Source organism: Simochromis diagramma, unplaced genomic scaffold, assembly GCF_900408965.1.
Source record: "Simochromis diagramma unplaced genomic scaffold, fSimDia1.1 OVJJ01000216.1, whole genome shotgun sequence".
Lineage (NCBI taxonomy): Eukaryota > Metazoa > Chordata > Actinopteri > Cichliformes > Cichlidae > Simochromis > Simochromis diagramma.
The window spans coordinates 13,072,904-13,085,782 of NW_024386883.1; the positions used below are offsets into that span (position 1 = coordinate 13,072,904).

At 40.9% G+C, this 12,879-nt stretch overlaps 2 protein-coding genes across 3 annotated transcripts in view; one reads left to right on the plus strand and one right to left on the minus strand.

The window, feature by feature from the left end:
* ttc3 (tetratricopeptide repeat domain 3) overlaps window positions 1-6,582 on the plus strand; it is a 28,227-nt gene extending 21,645 nt beyond the window's left edge. For both annotated transcript variants that reach the window (XM_040032371.1, XM_040032372.1), the window contains 8 exons: window positions 1,638-1,741; window positions 2,421-2,505; window positions 2,932-3,045; window positions 3,432-3,652; window positions 3,771-3,885; window positions 4,416-4,547; window positions 4,880-4,972; window positions 5,930-6,582. In XM_040032371.1, coding sequence (XP_039888305.1) covers window positions 1,638-1,741; window positions 2,421-2,505; window positions 2,932-3,045; window positions 3,432-3,652; window positions 3,771-3,885; window positions 4,416-4,547; window positions 4,880-4,972; window positions 5,930-6,040 — 975 coding nt within the window. In that variant the 3' untranslated portion in view covers window positions 6,041-6,582. The remainder of the gene's footprint in view (window positions 1-1,637; window positions 1,742-2,420; window positions 2,506-2,931; window positions 3,046-3,431; window positions 3,653-3,770; window positions 3,886-4,415; window positions 4,548-4,879; window positions 4,973-5,929) is intronic.
* A 194-nt stretch (window positions 6,583-6,776) lies between these two features.
* Window positions 6,777-11,904, minus strand: vps26c (VPS26 endosomal protein sorting factor C). The gene is made up of 8 exons (XM_040032375.1): window positions 11,676-11,904; window positions 10,931-11,074; window positions 10,250-10,399; window positions 9,800-9,880; window positions 9,021-9,092; window positions 8,761-8,911; window positions 8,529-8,681; window positions 6,777-7,079 (listed from the first exon to the last, which is right to left on the minus strand). Exons 1-8 carry the CDS (start codon window positions 11,730-11,732, stop codon window positions 6,997-6,999), a joined length of 891 nt encoding a protein of 296 aa, XP_039888309.1. The 5' UTR covers window positions 11,733-11,904; the 3' UTR covers window positions 6,777-6,996.
* Window positions 11,905-12,879: the final 975 nt, after the last annotated feature.

Below are 12,879 nucleotides of genomic sequence, written 5' to 3' on the forward strand. Positions count from 1 at the left end.
TTTTAACTCAAAAGTACAGTTTTTAAATTTAACCCTAACCCTTGTGCGTGTTTTTTATTTTGACAGCGAATGCGCACCTGCGGACCACTTATGTGCAGCCCTGGTTATTTAGCTCGTCATATTGCAGCCACAGAAATTCTTTTGTCCATGAAACCATAAAGCTGCACTTTCTTTTTGCCTTATAGTCTGATTTGTCATAACTTCTCCGTTTTGTGGTAAGCTTTTCTTTGGCTGTCACTTCTTCATCCTGACCTGTCTTATTTGGCTCAGCAGAACTGAAATGCTTTTACACGCTCACTCACATAAGCTCAGCGATTCTCTGCGCGATCAACCTCTCACATGTTTAAGCTTGCTGCGGGAGATTTCACTTGTCATGTTTGCATAGTAAGCTAACGATTAATAAGACGATGTCAGAGGAATTGGTGCACAAATTATCATCACTCACAGATCAGTGCTGTCGCTCTCTATACACAGTTCGCACGATTGCAAAGTGAAAGCAAAAAAACAAGCGCAAATTCAAACGCGACTTCAATATGTCACATATTGACAGTGGCTCACCGATGCCAATGACATAATTACCCAGCTACATTTCTGAAAGAATGCAAAAGCATTGACATATATTTTTCCTACAATAGCCCGACGGGCAGGGAAGAGATAGATTTTGGTAGCCCGACTGAAAAAAATCGCTAGCTCCGGGACGTCGGGCTAGCGATATTGCAAGCCCTGTATCTGATTGAGGAATCACTCATCTTTGGAAAAAGAGAGTTTATTACAGAGAAATGGCTCTTTCCAAAATAAAAGCTATACTATCCGCTTCTTCTGAGCTATATTCTCAGCAGCATAAGGAGAATCATGTGCTAACAGCTGTCTAAATGACTCGGCTAAAGTTAGTAGCATGCTTGCTTTTTTTTGTCTGCTTCCACTTGTCTTTGCACTAGGATTAACGAGCTACCGCCGATAGCTCCGTGCATGGGGCTAGACGGCAAACACGTTAACGAGCTAACTGCGCTAACACACTAGTTCACACCAATGTAATTGAGCATTGCATGGCACATCCAACATACTGTTTTACTTTAGTCCATGACTCGCTTACCTTCAGGGTCATACGTCACATGAAAACCAAAATAATTCCAAACGCCAGATCTGAATGAGGTTCAATTTGCCTGTTGCAAGTAGAGCTTAACTTCTGTCTCGCTAGCTTGCCCTGCGCTCTTCCTTCTGACTATGCTGTCTGTGTTGAGCGCTCAGTGGATCTGCGCTCGACAGTGCAGCCTAGGCGGAGTAGTCGAACACAGATTCACTGAGCGCTCAACACAGACAGCATCGTCAGAAGGAAAATTGATAAAATAAATTACAAATGTTGTATTGTTCGATACATATGCGTACCGAACCGAAAGCACTGTATCGAACGGTTCAATATCGATACGAATATCGTTGCACCCCTATTTGATACATCTTATTTCTGACTACATATGTTGATGTTTTTCAAGTCCCTCACAGCTCTCTTTTAGCAACAAGAAATGTTTATTTTAATGTATTATTTATTGCTGGTAGAGGTTTTTTTGGGGGCACGTTGTTGACTCAAAAACTGACTTGAAATAATGACGACCCATCCTCCGCTTGTGTTACTTCACCAGCTTTCGCTAATGGAGAGCAGTCGGGATCAGAGCTTGCACGGCCTCTACAAAGAGCTGGCAGACGCCAAGGCTTTGCTGAACAAACTGGATGAAGCACTACACAGGTAAGAGCAGGAAAGAGTACACGTCAGCCAAGTCATTTAAGAAACGGAACTAATGCCTCACAACAGCCTGAGTTGGCCTCGAAACGTTGAAGTGCTTTTGCTGTTTTTAAAGTACCAAAAGTAATCTGTAGCAAGACACTGAGTAAAATCTGCTCAGTCAAACAATGCATGTAATTAAGTAAAGTAACAAAAGGGACTATATGTCTGTATAGGGACTATACTATAGGGACTAAAGGGACTATACTATATTGTGTTTAAAGGTCCAGTGTTTGCAAAAATAAATTAAGTCTGCAGCACTCTTTTATTTTTTGCATGCACCAGATGAAAATTACTTTTTAAAATTTCTTTATGAAGCTTTTCGCAGCAGTGATGTGAGTTAAAAAGGATGGGAATTTGTTCCTGTTCAAACTAAATGGATTGTCTTTAAAGCACTGGAGTGAGGTAGGGCTATGTCTGGTGCCATAAGACCAGACTGCATGCCGGCCTGGTATGCACTCCTACACTGTCATTTTACTGAGCCAGTGGAGAGCGGTTGGCTCTGCCTCGGTGAGCTGAATCTTATTAAGGTCTTGGTGCTTTGGGAATGTGAATATTCCCAGTGGCCGGTGTTGATGTTGGAATGGACCGGATATAGCTCAGATGTTTTCAGGCTTATGTGTGATATCTGACTTTTTTGCAGATTCCCAAATCAAGACCTGGAAGCAGCGAGAAACAGCTGCAGAGACCAGATCAAAGAAGTGGAAAAGAGAATCTCCACTGCTGAGGTACAAGAACCCTTCAGATCAGACGTATGTTTGTGGCGCAGGTGTGAGATCGGGCAGCTTCATAAGCAGCAGGACTCGACAAAGATTTTGCATATAACTGCGATAGTAAACTCAGGCCTCATACAGTCATTTAGAAAAATGTCTCCATCAAATGTTTAGCTGTCATTGCTTGAGAGGTCTTCAGTCCTGCCCATCACCTCTATGGGTGGACTGAATTTAACGCAGCAGCTTATATTTTACCTGTGTGGAGAGATCACTGTATGACATCCCACACCTTATCACACTCCAGAACAGCCTGATAAAATAAAACCACGCACAGTCAGTCTGCCTTTAAGATATACATAATCTGATATCATTTGACCGTCTGCATGTTTATGAGAGGCTCTGCATGGATGTTGTGACATTTTGTCTCCACGCGGTCCACAGCGGCAGTACCAGGATCAGATGGATCAGGTGAACACCGGCAGGCGAGTCACTGAGATGCATGCGGTCGACAGCCATCCTGAACCTGCAGCTGCTCCAGTAAAACCAGTACAAAAAGTTAGTTTACTCACAGCACTCAGAGCTTTCTCTCTAGGATATATATTTTAAAAATAAAATTACACACTCAGCTGAGCTTTATTTATATCAATAACTTGGGCTGATCACATGAGCAGCTTTGCAGCTGTATGTGTATTATGTTGATTTATTCTTCATTTATTATAAATTCTCTTTAGCTTTTGTGCATCAAATAGAAGTCAAAAATAGTTTGCTTCCTTTGCACTGAATGAGACGGCATTTATTTACTTCATATTTATTACACATTCAGCTAACAGTCAGATGGTGAACTGGATAAAGGGCTGAACGTCCTGATCAGGATCTCTCTGTTAGCTCACTTGTAACATTACATTTCTAACTCTTCCTACTCTTCTGTGTGGATGTTGCAGCTTTCTGCAACAGCCAAAGAGTTTACTCTTCAGTCTTCAGCTCAGGCCTCACGCGGCACTCCTCCACCCATCCACCACTCTGCTCCCCCTGCGGCTGAGGCACCGGCCCCGCCCTCTCAGCACAAACATCCAATCAGGACATCGGAGCCAGGACAGCAGCCAAACACAGTGTTCGGCAAAGCCATGGAGACGTTGTCCACCATGTTCCCTGACTATACAAGGTAACACTGGAGCAGCTGTTTAAAAAGAAAAGTGTCATCCTCCTGCTGCAGACTCACATTTAGACCATAGTGTTCAAACCCACTTAATAAAATGTATTAACTGTGTTTGTGTGCTCAGGTCGGAGTTGATGAAGTTTGTTCAGGAGCTGCGTTCATCCAGCGGTGGAAGTTTTAGCAGCATGTCTTTACAGGATGTAGTCGGAGGTGTGACCCAACTGATCCTGGACCATCAGGTAGACACATTCTTAAAGTGGTTTTAAGGGTTTGCAGTGAGGTTCCTGGTCGAAGCTCAAATTGGGAGATGATGCAAATACTGGGTTCAGACTACACCATATCTGTCCAATTATGGACTGATCTGTTGTCTAAACCAATGGTATATTTGGACCATCATGATGCCCTGATAGAAAGACTAGCATCTCAAAATTGTTGGACTGTTCTGACCAATGTGAGTAAGGATAACGGCTTCTGGCAAATGAAGGAACAACACAAGAGAAGGAGAGCTGAATAATAGAATAAGTTCAGTCATTATGGTTACATAATCGAGTGTGATGCATCAGGAATGAGAATTACCACCTTCAGCTCTGAGGTCATGGTTCTCAGCCAGAAGAGGGTGGCCTGTTCACGCTTTTTAAAACTAACCAGTAAAAAGCATATTGCAGTCTACTTTATCACACAGGTCCCGTCTCAGGTGACTGATACCAGGATTTGCGGAGGCTTGCAGAAAGTATTTTCTTGACTATTTGACTTCATTTCTTCCTCTCAGGAGAGGTTTAACTCGACCAGATCCAGCGTTCTGGGTCGTGGGAGTCCAGCTCAGTGTGCTACCCCTCCGTTGATAAACCCAGCACCGGTGTGGCAGCCAATCGGACAACAGAGAGTCAGAAGTTCCAACGCTGTGAGTCCAAAAATCATCATTTAGTACTGGTGTTCAAGTTTGACTCAAGTTTGAAGCTGCACATTTTCATCATTTCACTGTTAGTGTTGTTTTCCTGCTGTCGACTTGCAGTGCTGTTGTAAGCCTTGATCAGAGTTGTTAACTCATTTCTAGTGACCAGTAAATCTTTGAATTTACTTTAAAAAAATCGATTCCTTTGAGCAAACATCAAACAAAAGGAGTGCATTTATTGAGAACTAGTTTCATTTGCTAATTAATACAGCCTGGTATGTGCAGCACTGATAGGGTTGGGTGAGCGTTTAGCAGGGCCTGACTGTGCATGTCGATTGCAGCTGAACATGGAGGATCCCTGCATCATCTGTCATGACGAAATGAGCCCGGATGACACCTGCGTGCTGGAGTGCAGACACAGCTTCCATAATGAGGTGAGCAGCGATACCAGAGACTCACGGTAAAATGTTGGGTCTAAGGTGTGGAACAAGCAAGGTGCAAAATATGGCAGCAGATAAATAGTTGAGTTTTGCTTGGAGAGATTTGTAGCACAGTATCTGTGTGGCAGCCACAACAGGAGCTATTTTCCTTGGTGTTTAGAAAAAGGTAGGGTACCTCAGTGCTTCCTTTATTGCCTCCTTTAGCAGAGGACACACTGCTGGCTACAGGACGTCAAACCCAAAGGTTAACTATGAGCATAATGCATCTTCTTATCAAGTTATTTCCTTGTGTTAAAAGCTTATTTACATATAAAAACCTGTTAAAGTGAATTTCTGTCATGAGTTAGTCGGCATTAGTTACATCCTTTGTAGTACTGCCAACATTGGTGTTATCATTAATTAAGCTTGAATAGAGGCAGGGTTACAAGCTGGATAAGCAACATGTCCTTTTTCTTTATAGTCTGTTTATTCTTGTTTATTTAAAATCCAGACGTTGGTTATTAACTAATATTTTCTCTCTCATGTGGCCTATGAAAGTTGTTGTCAACAACTTCTGAAGTATTGAGGAGTCTTGTGTCTTGAGTGGAGAAGCACTGTGCTTCTTTTCCTAGCCCTGAGGAATTTTCCTCCACATCATTTTCCACTGCGGTCAAGGAAAAGAAGGCAACTAGAGGATGGTGTAACCATGTTCTGCACAGGCGCTGGGATATTAACCCACAAAGAAAGAGGGCTGCTGCTAAATCATGTGAACTGCATGATTTTCACTTCATCAATTGGTTGTAATATTGTGGCTGCACAGTGTAATACGAGCTAAGCTTGGTTTTGTTTTTATAAAAAGGCCTAGGAAATGGAAGAAAGCGTTAACACTACACACTGGATTTTTAGTGAAAAGCATCCAGGTGTGGCGTCTGGTCTAGTTTCAGGCTTTAAAGCGCTGTTTTCTGTGTTCAGTGCATCAGATCGTGGCTGAAGGAGCAGAGCACCTGTCCAACCTGCAGGACTCACGCCCTGCTGCCAGAAGATTTCCCCATGCTGACTGGCCGGAGACGTCCAGCTCCATGAAGTCTTAACCTCGCTTCCTCTCACTACTCATGTGTACGCTTTTATCTTTTTGCTTTTCTTATTGCATTAAAATCTAAAAAGGCTTTTGACTTTTCTTTTTTTTAAATGAAAGGTTTCATGTAATTGAAAGAAATAACTGTTCTGTGTTTTTTGCTTGGGATTATTTTATGGTGGCTAAATTTGCCATAAAACAAGAAGGGTTATTTTAGATTTTGTGGACAGCTGCTGAGACTCCTGCAGCTGGTGAATGAGGAAGTCCCGGTAAATCCACAATGTGCCGCTTTCAGACTTGATTAAATAAGTCTTCATCTGTGAGCTTCAGAGCAGCTACCAGGGTGAATGTTTGGGATTTTTCTTTTTTAAATTTCTTTATTTTTATCTTCGTGCAAAGCTGTGCTAACCAAATGCTGGTTATGTCTTTCTTATGTGACTTCTGGAAATAAAATAAGAGGAAAGTGTTGGTTTGGACTCAGAGATGCTCTGACATCAGAGCTGAAACACTAGCTGTACTGGAAAAAAAACAATTAAAGTTATAAAACCCACTTGCATTCTGACTGACTCATTTAATCAAGCTGTACTCTCAGATGACTTCTGCTGCAGCTCTGAGGTTTTCAGGACTAGACCCACAGAGCTGCAGCTGACTGGATGTCAGCTGGACTTCTAAACCACCAGGTCCTGAAAGAACAGTCCCTGTGATGCTGCACATTCTTAAAAAAAACAACTAGGAAATATGAAATAGTTTCAAAAGAGAAATTTATTAAACTGAAATAAAACTTTAAAAAGAAAAGAGTTTGGTCACATTAACATGATGTATTATTAAGGAGGTCTCTGAAGGTTTGAATAATTGCTCCAGCTTCAGTTGCATGTTGAAGAATCTGTTCAGCTGTTCAGGCAGACGAGTTTGTTGCAGGATGAGAAGTGTGAAGGTCTCTGAGCTTCTCTCAGAAATGATAAGTTCAGAGTCTGCACAGCTTCAGAGGAAAGTTCTCTGTGATCAGGTGATCATCATGGAGCACGACGACAACGTTGACTTCAAACTCTGAAGGAAAGAAACACTCATGATCGCACTGCACAGAGAAGTTTTTGTTTTATCAAGAGCAAGTCAAATTTAAGTTGGGGTTTCATTGAGTTCTCCACAGTAGCACATAACGTCCTAACTCCTGGCAGCAGTGAGGACTTTTTCCTTTAGATCTGATATTTGTTTACAACTGCGTCCTGCAGAACAGCCAACAATAACACTAATGTCTCACCTACCTGATCATCATTTGAGGGGCAGAAACACTTAATGACAGAGGCCTCTGTATAATATTCACCCCAATGTTCACTGAAAAAGAAGCCTCCTGTTCATTTTATATGCCAACTACCTGAACACAGATGCCACAGTAGAACAGTGGGTAGCACTGTCAACACACAGAAAGGTGGTTGACTGTTTGAAACCCAGCTAGAGCCTTTCAGTCTGGAGTTTGAATCCCTCAGTGCTACCTGGGTTAACTGGTGATTCCAAATTGGTTGTGGACATGAATAAAGTGTGACTTGTAGTCTAAAGCACTGTACAAATGCCAGTCCAGTCCAATAAATCTCATCCTGCAGATTAACTATGATTTTAGAATGCAGGCCATAGTCCTTGTTTAGCTCCACCTGCTGCAGATGGAGACTGACATGGTCGTGATCCTGTCTGAACATGGAAGCAGAAGTCAAAATGCCCTGAAATTCTGTTTTATCAAGAGACTTCTAGATGGGGGAAAAAATGTTTTTCCAGTGGCAGAAAAAGATAGTATACAAAATCAGAACGCTGTGGAAACTGGTTATCAGTGTATACAATAAAACAGCAAAAACAAGAACATAAAACACCCCACAGTGAGGTTCAACTGTTAGTGGGATTATAACAAAGTGGAGGGATTTGCACCGCTGGACTGAGGGGCGGTGTAAAGAGGTGGAGACCAGCTCTCTGGAGAAATGAATAGCGCTTCTCTATCTGGCAATCTGATGGATCAGACTGAATTTGGCAGTTGCCATGAAAACTGGTATCACTGCACTGTGCCAAGTGTAAAGTTCGGTGGAGGGGGGATTATTATGCAGGGCTGTTTTTCAGGAGTTCGGCCCCTTTAGTTCAAGTGAAAGGACCTCTTAATGATCATCATATTAAACCCCCTAAATGAAGAATGGGACATCACTCAAGTTCATATTAATGTGAAGGCAGACAAATGAATAACTTTGGCAATATAGTGTGTCTCTTTGTGATGAGTGTTTTATATTGTTTTAATGTCATCATTGTAAATAACATGAGCAAACACTCTCTAGATCTGAAAAGATTTAAACGTTCAAAGTAAGAACTTGTGGTTAAAAATGCTAAACTATAATAAAATTAGTCTGCTGAACTTTCAAAATAAGAGCCACAGGCTTGTTAACCAGTAAGTCTAGTAAATAAAAAACTAAAATGAGCCTTGGAGTAAATTGTGTGAGAATCACAGGAATGGATTTTACTGACCGACTTTGAAGTTTGTTGTCTCCAGCGTGGGGCAGGTGAACAGTCTGGGGAAGATCATATAGATGGGGATGGCGAGGCTGTGGCAGACGTCACCTTCAGCTATCTGGATGTTCTGGATCTCTGTGGCGTCTCTGGCGTAACCCTCAGCGCAGCCTGATCACAGCAGATGCTCATAAAACCTTGGGCCTTGCCCAATGAAAGTTAGACTGATTGCCTCACAGCGTGCACTTACCGCAGGTCTCCACCCGTACCAGCTGCAGTTCGATACTCTTTATGGGGACGTCCGAGTTTTCCACCACCACCTCTCCAGTAAGCGGCAGGCTGATCACGCAGTTGGTGGCATCTAAATGTCCTCGGATGAGAAACTTGGGAAGTGAATTTTTCTGAAAACACAAAGCAAGTTCATCCATCGAGAAGAGCTTTAAACTTTAAGAAATCAAGCAAAAAATAAATAAATAAATAAAAATGAAGAGATTTAACACGTTTTCTGACCTCGCGGCTCTGCAGAGTGTCCGGAGTGATGGTGAAGTTCACCGGTGTGGGGATGACTTTAGATTTCTGAGGCTGGAAGTCAAACAGAAAATGATGTGACACAGTTTAACAAAGCTGAAGAAAAGATAACTTTTCAACAAAATCAGGAGGTGAGGAAACAGAGAAGTCTTTTTTTTAGATGCAGATACTTTCTTCCTTAAAACAAACAAAACAAACAAAACAAAAAAAAAGACAACCTGAGCACAGATTTTACAGGAGCTACAGAGCATTGGTGAGCATTAAAAAGGTTAAATTAGCTTTTTCTAAAGTAAATAAGTCTGTAACAACAAGTGAGTGGCACAAAAATGAGAGAAACTAATTGTTGGTATAAATGTCGTTTCTTTTGTGGCTACCAATATGTCAATTTTATAGAAACAAAATATCATCATCCAGCTGCTTTTAAATGACTCAGTATAGTCCTAAAAAAAAGTCCCGTTAATACAGTGATTCCCAAAGCATGGACTACTGCCCCCTGGTGCACCGAGAGAGCGCTGCAGGTGAGCCAATGAAAGTTTATTATGATTAAAAAAAGTTAGAAATGACAATCAAATATTTATGATTAAATATTCAAAGGTAATTCTGATCCATAAAAGTGTGATTAAATAATTTATTTACCATATTTGACCTGATATGTTTTATTACCTATCAGTGATGGAAACAGGGTAAAATGGAAAAGGTTTGCTGTAAGCTTATTCACACACAGCAGATCAGATAACAATAACCAGGTGTATTTCACTCACCTGGCAGTGCACGATGAATTCGCAGCTCCTGCTCAAATCTTTGGCCAGCAGGGAGCGCTTCATGTCACAGCGGAGGGTGTACTGAGGAGTGAACAGAAAGGTTTAAAGCCAGGATGCCACGACATTATACTCTTTACAAGGTTTATTTAAAAGAAGCATGGCAGCGTGATGTCTTAAAGATATGTAGGAGTCTGTCCATTCTTTGAACTGAATCTGGTGAGGTTCATTAAAGGGACAAAACTTTTTTTACCCATGTGAATCTTTGTAAAGCTGACGATGATGCATGATATTTTCCCTCCAACTGTCCAGTCACTGAGTTAAATGTCTGTTTCGAAGGTCCAGAGCTATAAAAACGTATGTTCTTCTTTCTTTTGTCTGGACCAAACAAACTGCACTGCTGCCCTGAAAGCAACAGAAAACCCTGACATACACCATGTTCTTCACACTCACTTGAATGTTGACAAAGACTCCGTGGTAGGTCTCGTACAGCACTTTGTTGCCTTTGGTGTGCAGAGGGAACTCAAAGGGAATCTCAGTCTTTCCTCCAGGGATTTTTCCAGCCTTGGCCACTTCAATGTTACTGCTGATCAGCTGGATGGGCTGCAACATGTTTCAATGTGATTATTATTAGGAACAATTGACTAGCAGTTAGTCTGACCTAGCAGTCAAACATTTTAAACCAGGAGTTCAATGATTATAAACGTATAAAGTGAAACTTGTATCCTGTAGGTAAAATATAACACAAAATCAATGACAGATAAACACTGTTTGATGAAAAGTAAGGACTCAAACAGTAAAACAATGGGTTAAACAGTTTATGTCGCTTATTAAGAGTCTGTTAATCATATTTTGAATTAATTCAATGTTTACTTAATACAATATTTCAAAACAAAAGGCCTGACTGATGCTTATAATAGTCTTGTTTTGTTTGAAAGTTCAGCTCAGGTAAATAAAACTTCTGGATGATTAATTTATGATGATTTTATTTACTTTTTTCTTGTTTTTTTTTTAATACTTCTGTCTCATATTTATGCTGGTGAAACTTCTTTGTCAAATGGTAAAGGAAATGACCCTTTTACTAGTCTTTATCTCCACTCAAAGTGATTTTAAAACAATATCTTAGACGTTCACCTTGACAGAGTTGTAGAAAGCCTCAAAGACACCGACACTCTTGGAACTCAGCTGCAGATTCACGACTCCCTCCATGCTCAGAGAGATGCCATGATGCTGCAGTGCCTCCTTACAAACCAGCAGGATGACACCAGCCACTGTTTCCTGCACACCAAGCAACACGGATGAGCTGCAGTCTATCAGTTTTTTTAATATACACAGTCCCACATTATCAAAGGCTCAAAAACAATTGGTCAAACTAAGATCAGTTTAGCAACATTTTGCCGAATCTGATGGAGAACACAACCATAAACACTTCACAGTTCATCCTCCTGCTTCTATCAGCAGTCACATGATCATACCCATACCATAACTCTATCTCCATCATGGCTGGAACTGCTTGGCAGTCAAATGTCCAGTTACTTTTGGCTTCTAAAAATGTACATGCATTAGTCTCTACTTGAGGTTTCACTTATATTTTCCATCACAAACTACGATGTTATGTGTATATATCTGATCAATCTGTGAGGATTTCTGCGGTGAACCTCACAACAGACACATTTCGCCGTCACACCGACAGTCAGGTGCCCGATCATGTGACGCCCGGCGACTGGTAGCTAAATAACTAGCTCGGGTTGTTACAGTACATTGGTTTAGTAGCAGTTACATAGCTACATTATTCATAAATAAAGAAAAATACTGTATTATTAACGTTAGCTGACGAGGTTGCAGAAGCTGCTGGTGCTAGCTAGCTGTGGCAACTTACCCCTTCTAGATAAACTTTGTTTGCTCTTTTCAGCCTTATATCCAACGTGACGCTCATTTCTGATCATTACACGGCACACAGTCAGTTAAAAAAATGCTACCTCCTCTCCGGCCTCCACCTTACTAATCAAAACAAACACACTAAAAGCGCTAATTTTCACATCTGTTAGCCGAGTTCATGTTCTGTTTTGGACTAACAACAACACCGTATCCGGTCGGTCCGATCCTTCACAATAAAGCGACAACGCGAAAGACGATGTGGATTTCCGGTCCAAATGATTCAAAGTAAAAACCGAAACAATCTAAAGGGAGAGAAATAATTTACAAAAGGGTAAAAAACAAACAAACTTGAAAACAACGTTAAACTCTATGGAGCACTCTCCATGAAACAAAAACACTGTCTTCATAGCTTTGCTGGTGCCTGGAGAGAAAAAAAGATTTTGGTTTTGTGTGCTCAGGTCTGTTTTTGCAGCTTACTGCGTAGAACAGTACAGTGGAGGTGACCCACCAACTGGTACTGGAGCATATCGGGATGTCTTAAAGTGACATCACTTCAGACTAATATTGAGATAAATTACTTTCATGGTTTTGTGTGTTAGCCAATCACCAACATATATGTTGAATATTTGTAGACCTGGACACATTTGCTTTAATCCAGCAGAAACTGCACTAGATATGCTAAATTTGTGCATTTATTTATGTATTTTTTTATGTAAATTGGTGTTTACCAGTGTTTACCTTTTTGTTGCTTCTTATTTTGGAAATTTTAAAGTCACTTTTAGATTTTACCACTAGATGGCTACATTGGGCTACTTTACACAAAACAAATACATAAAAATCTTATCTTTACGTTTAGAGTTCAATTGTTCAGAATGAGATATATGAGGTTGTCCCTTGTTTTTTGATTTGATGCACTTGTAACAGGTGTTATTGTGCGGATATTGTCAATATGCTGTACAAACCAAACAATTAAAGTCCGTTATTGAAAATTTAATATCTCTCAAATCTCAAAGTTATGTAATTCTGAATGAGGTTACACGTTTTATTTGTTTTATATAAATCCCCTTTTATACCACAAACATCCATCTTCTTGCGCTTATCTGGGGCCAGGTTGCAAGGGCAGCAGCCTAAGCAGAGAAGCACAGACTTTCCTCTACCCAGTCACTTCCTCCGGCTTATCCTGTGGAGCACTGCAAGGTGAAAGA

Coding starts and splice junctions, on each gene's coding strand:
- vps26c (XM_040032375.1), bottom strand. CDS start 11,732: ATGAGCGTCACGTTGGATATAAGGCTGAAAAGAGCAAACAAAGTTTAT. Junction 10,400..10,930: donor CTTTCTACAACTCTGTCAAG/GTGAACGTCTAA, acceptor AACATGTTGCAG/CCCATCCAGCTGATCAGCAG. Junction 9,881..10,249: donor GAGTCTTTGTCAACATTCAA/GTGAGTGTGAAG, acceptor TTCACTCCTCAG/TACACCCTCCGCTGTGACAT.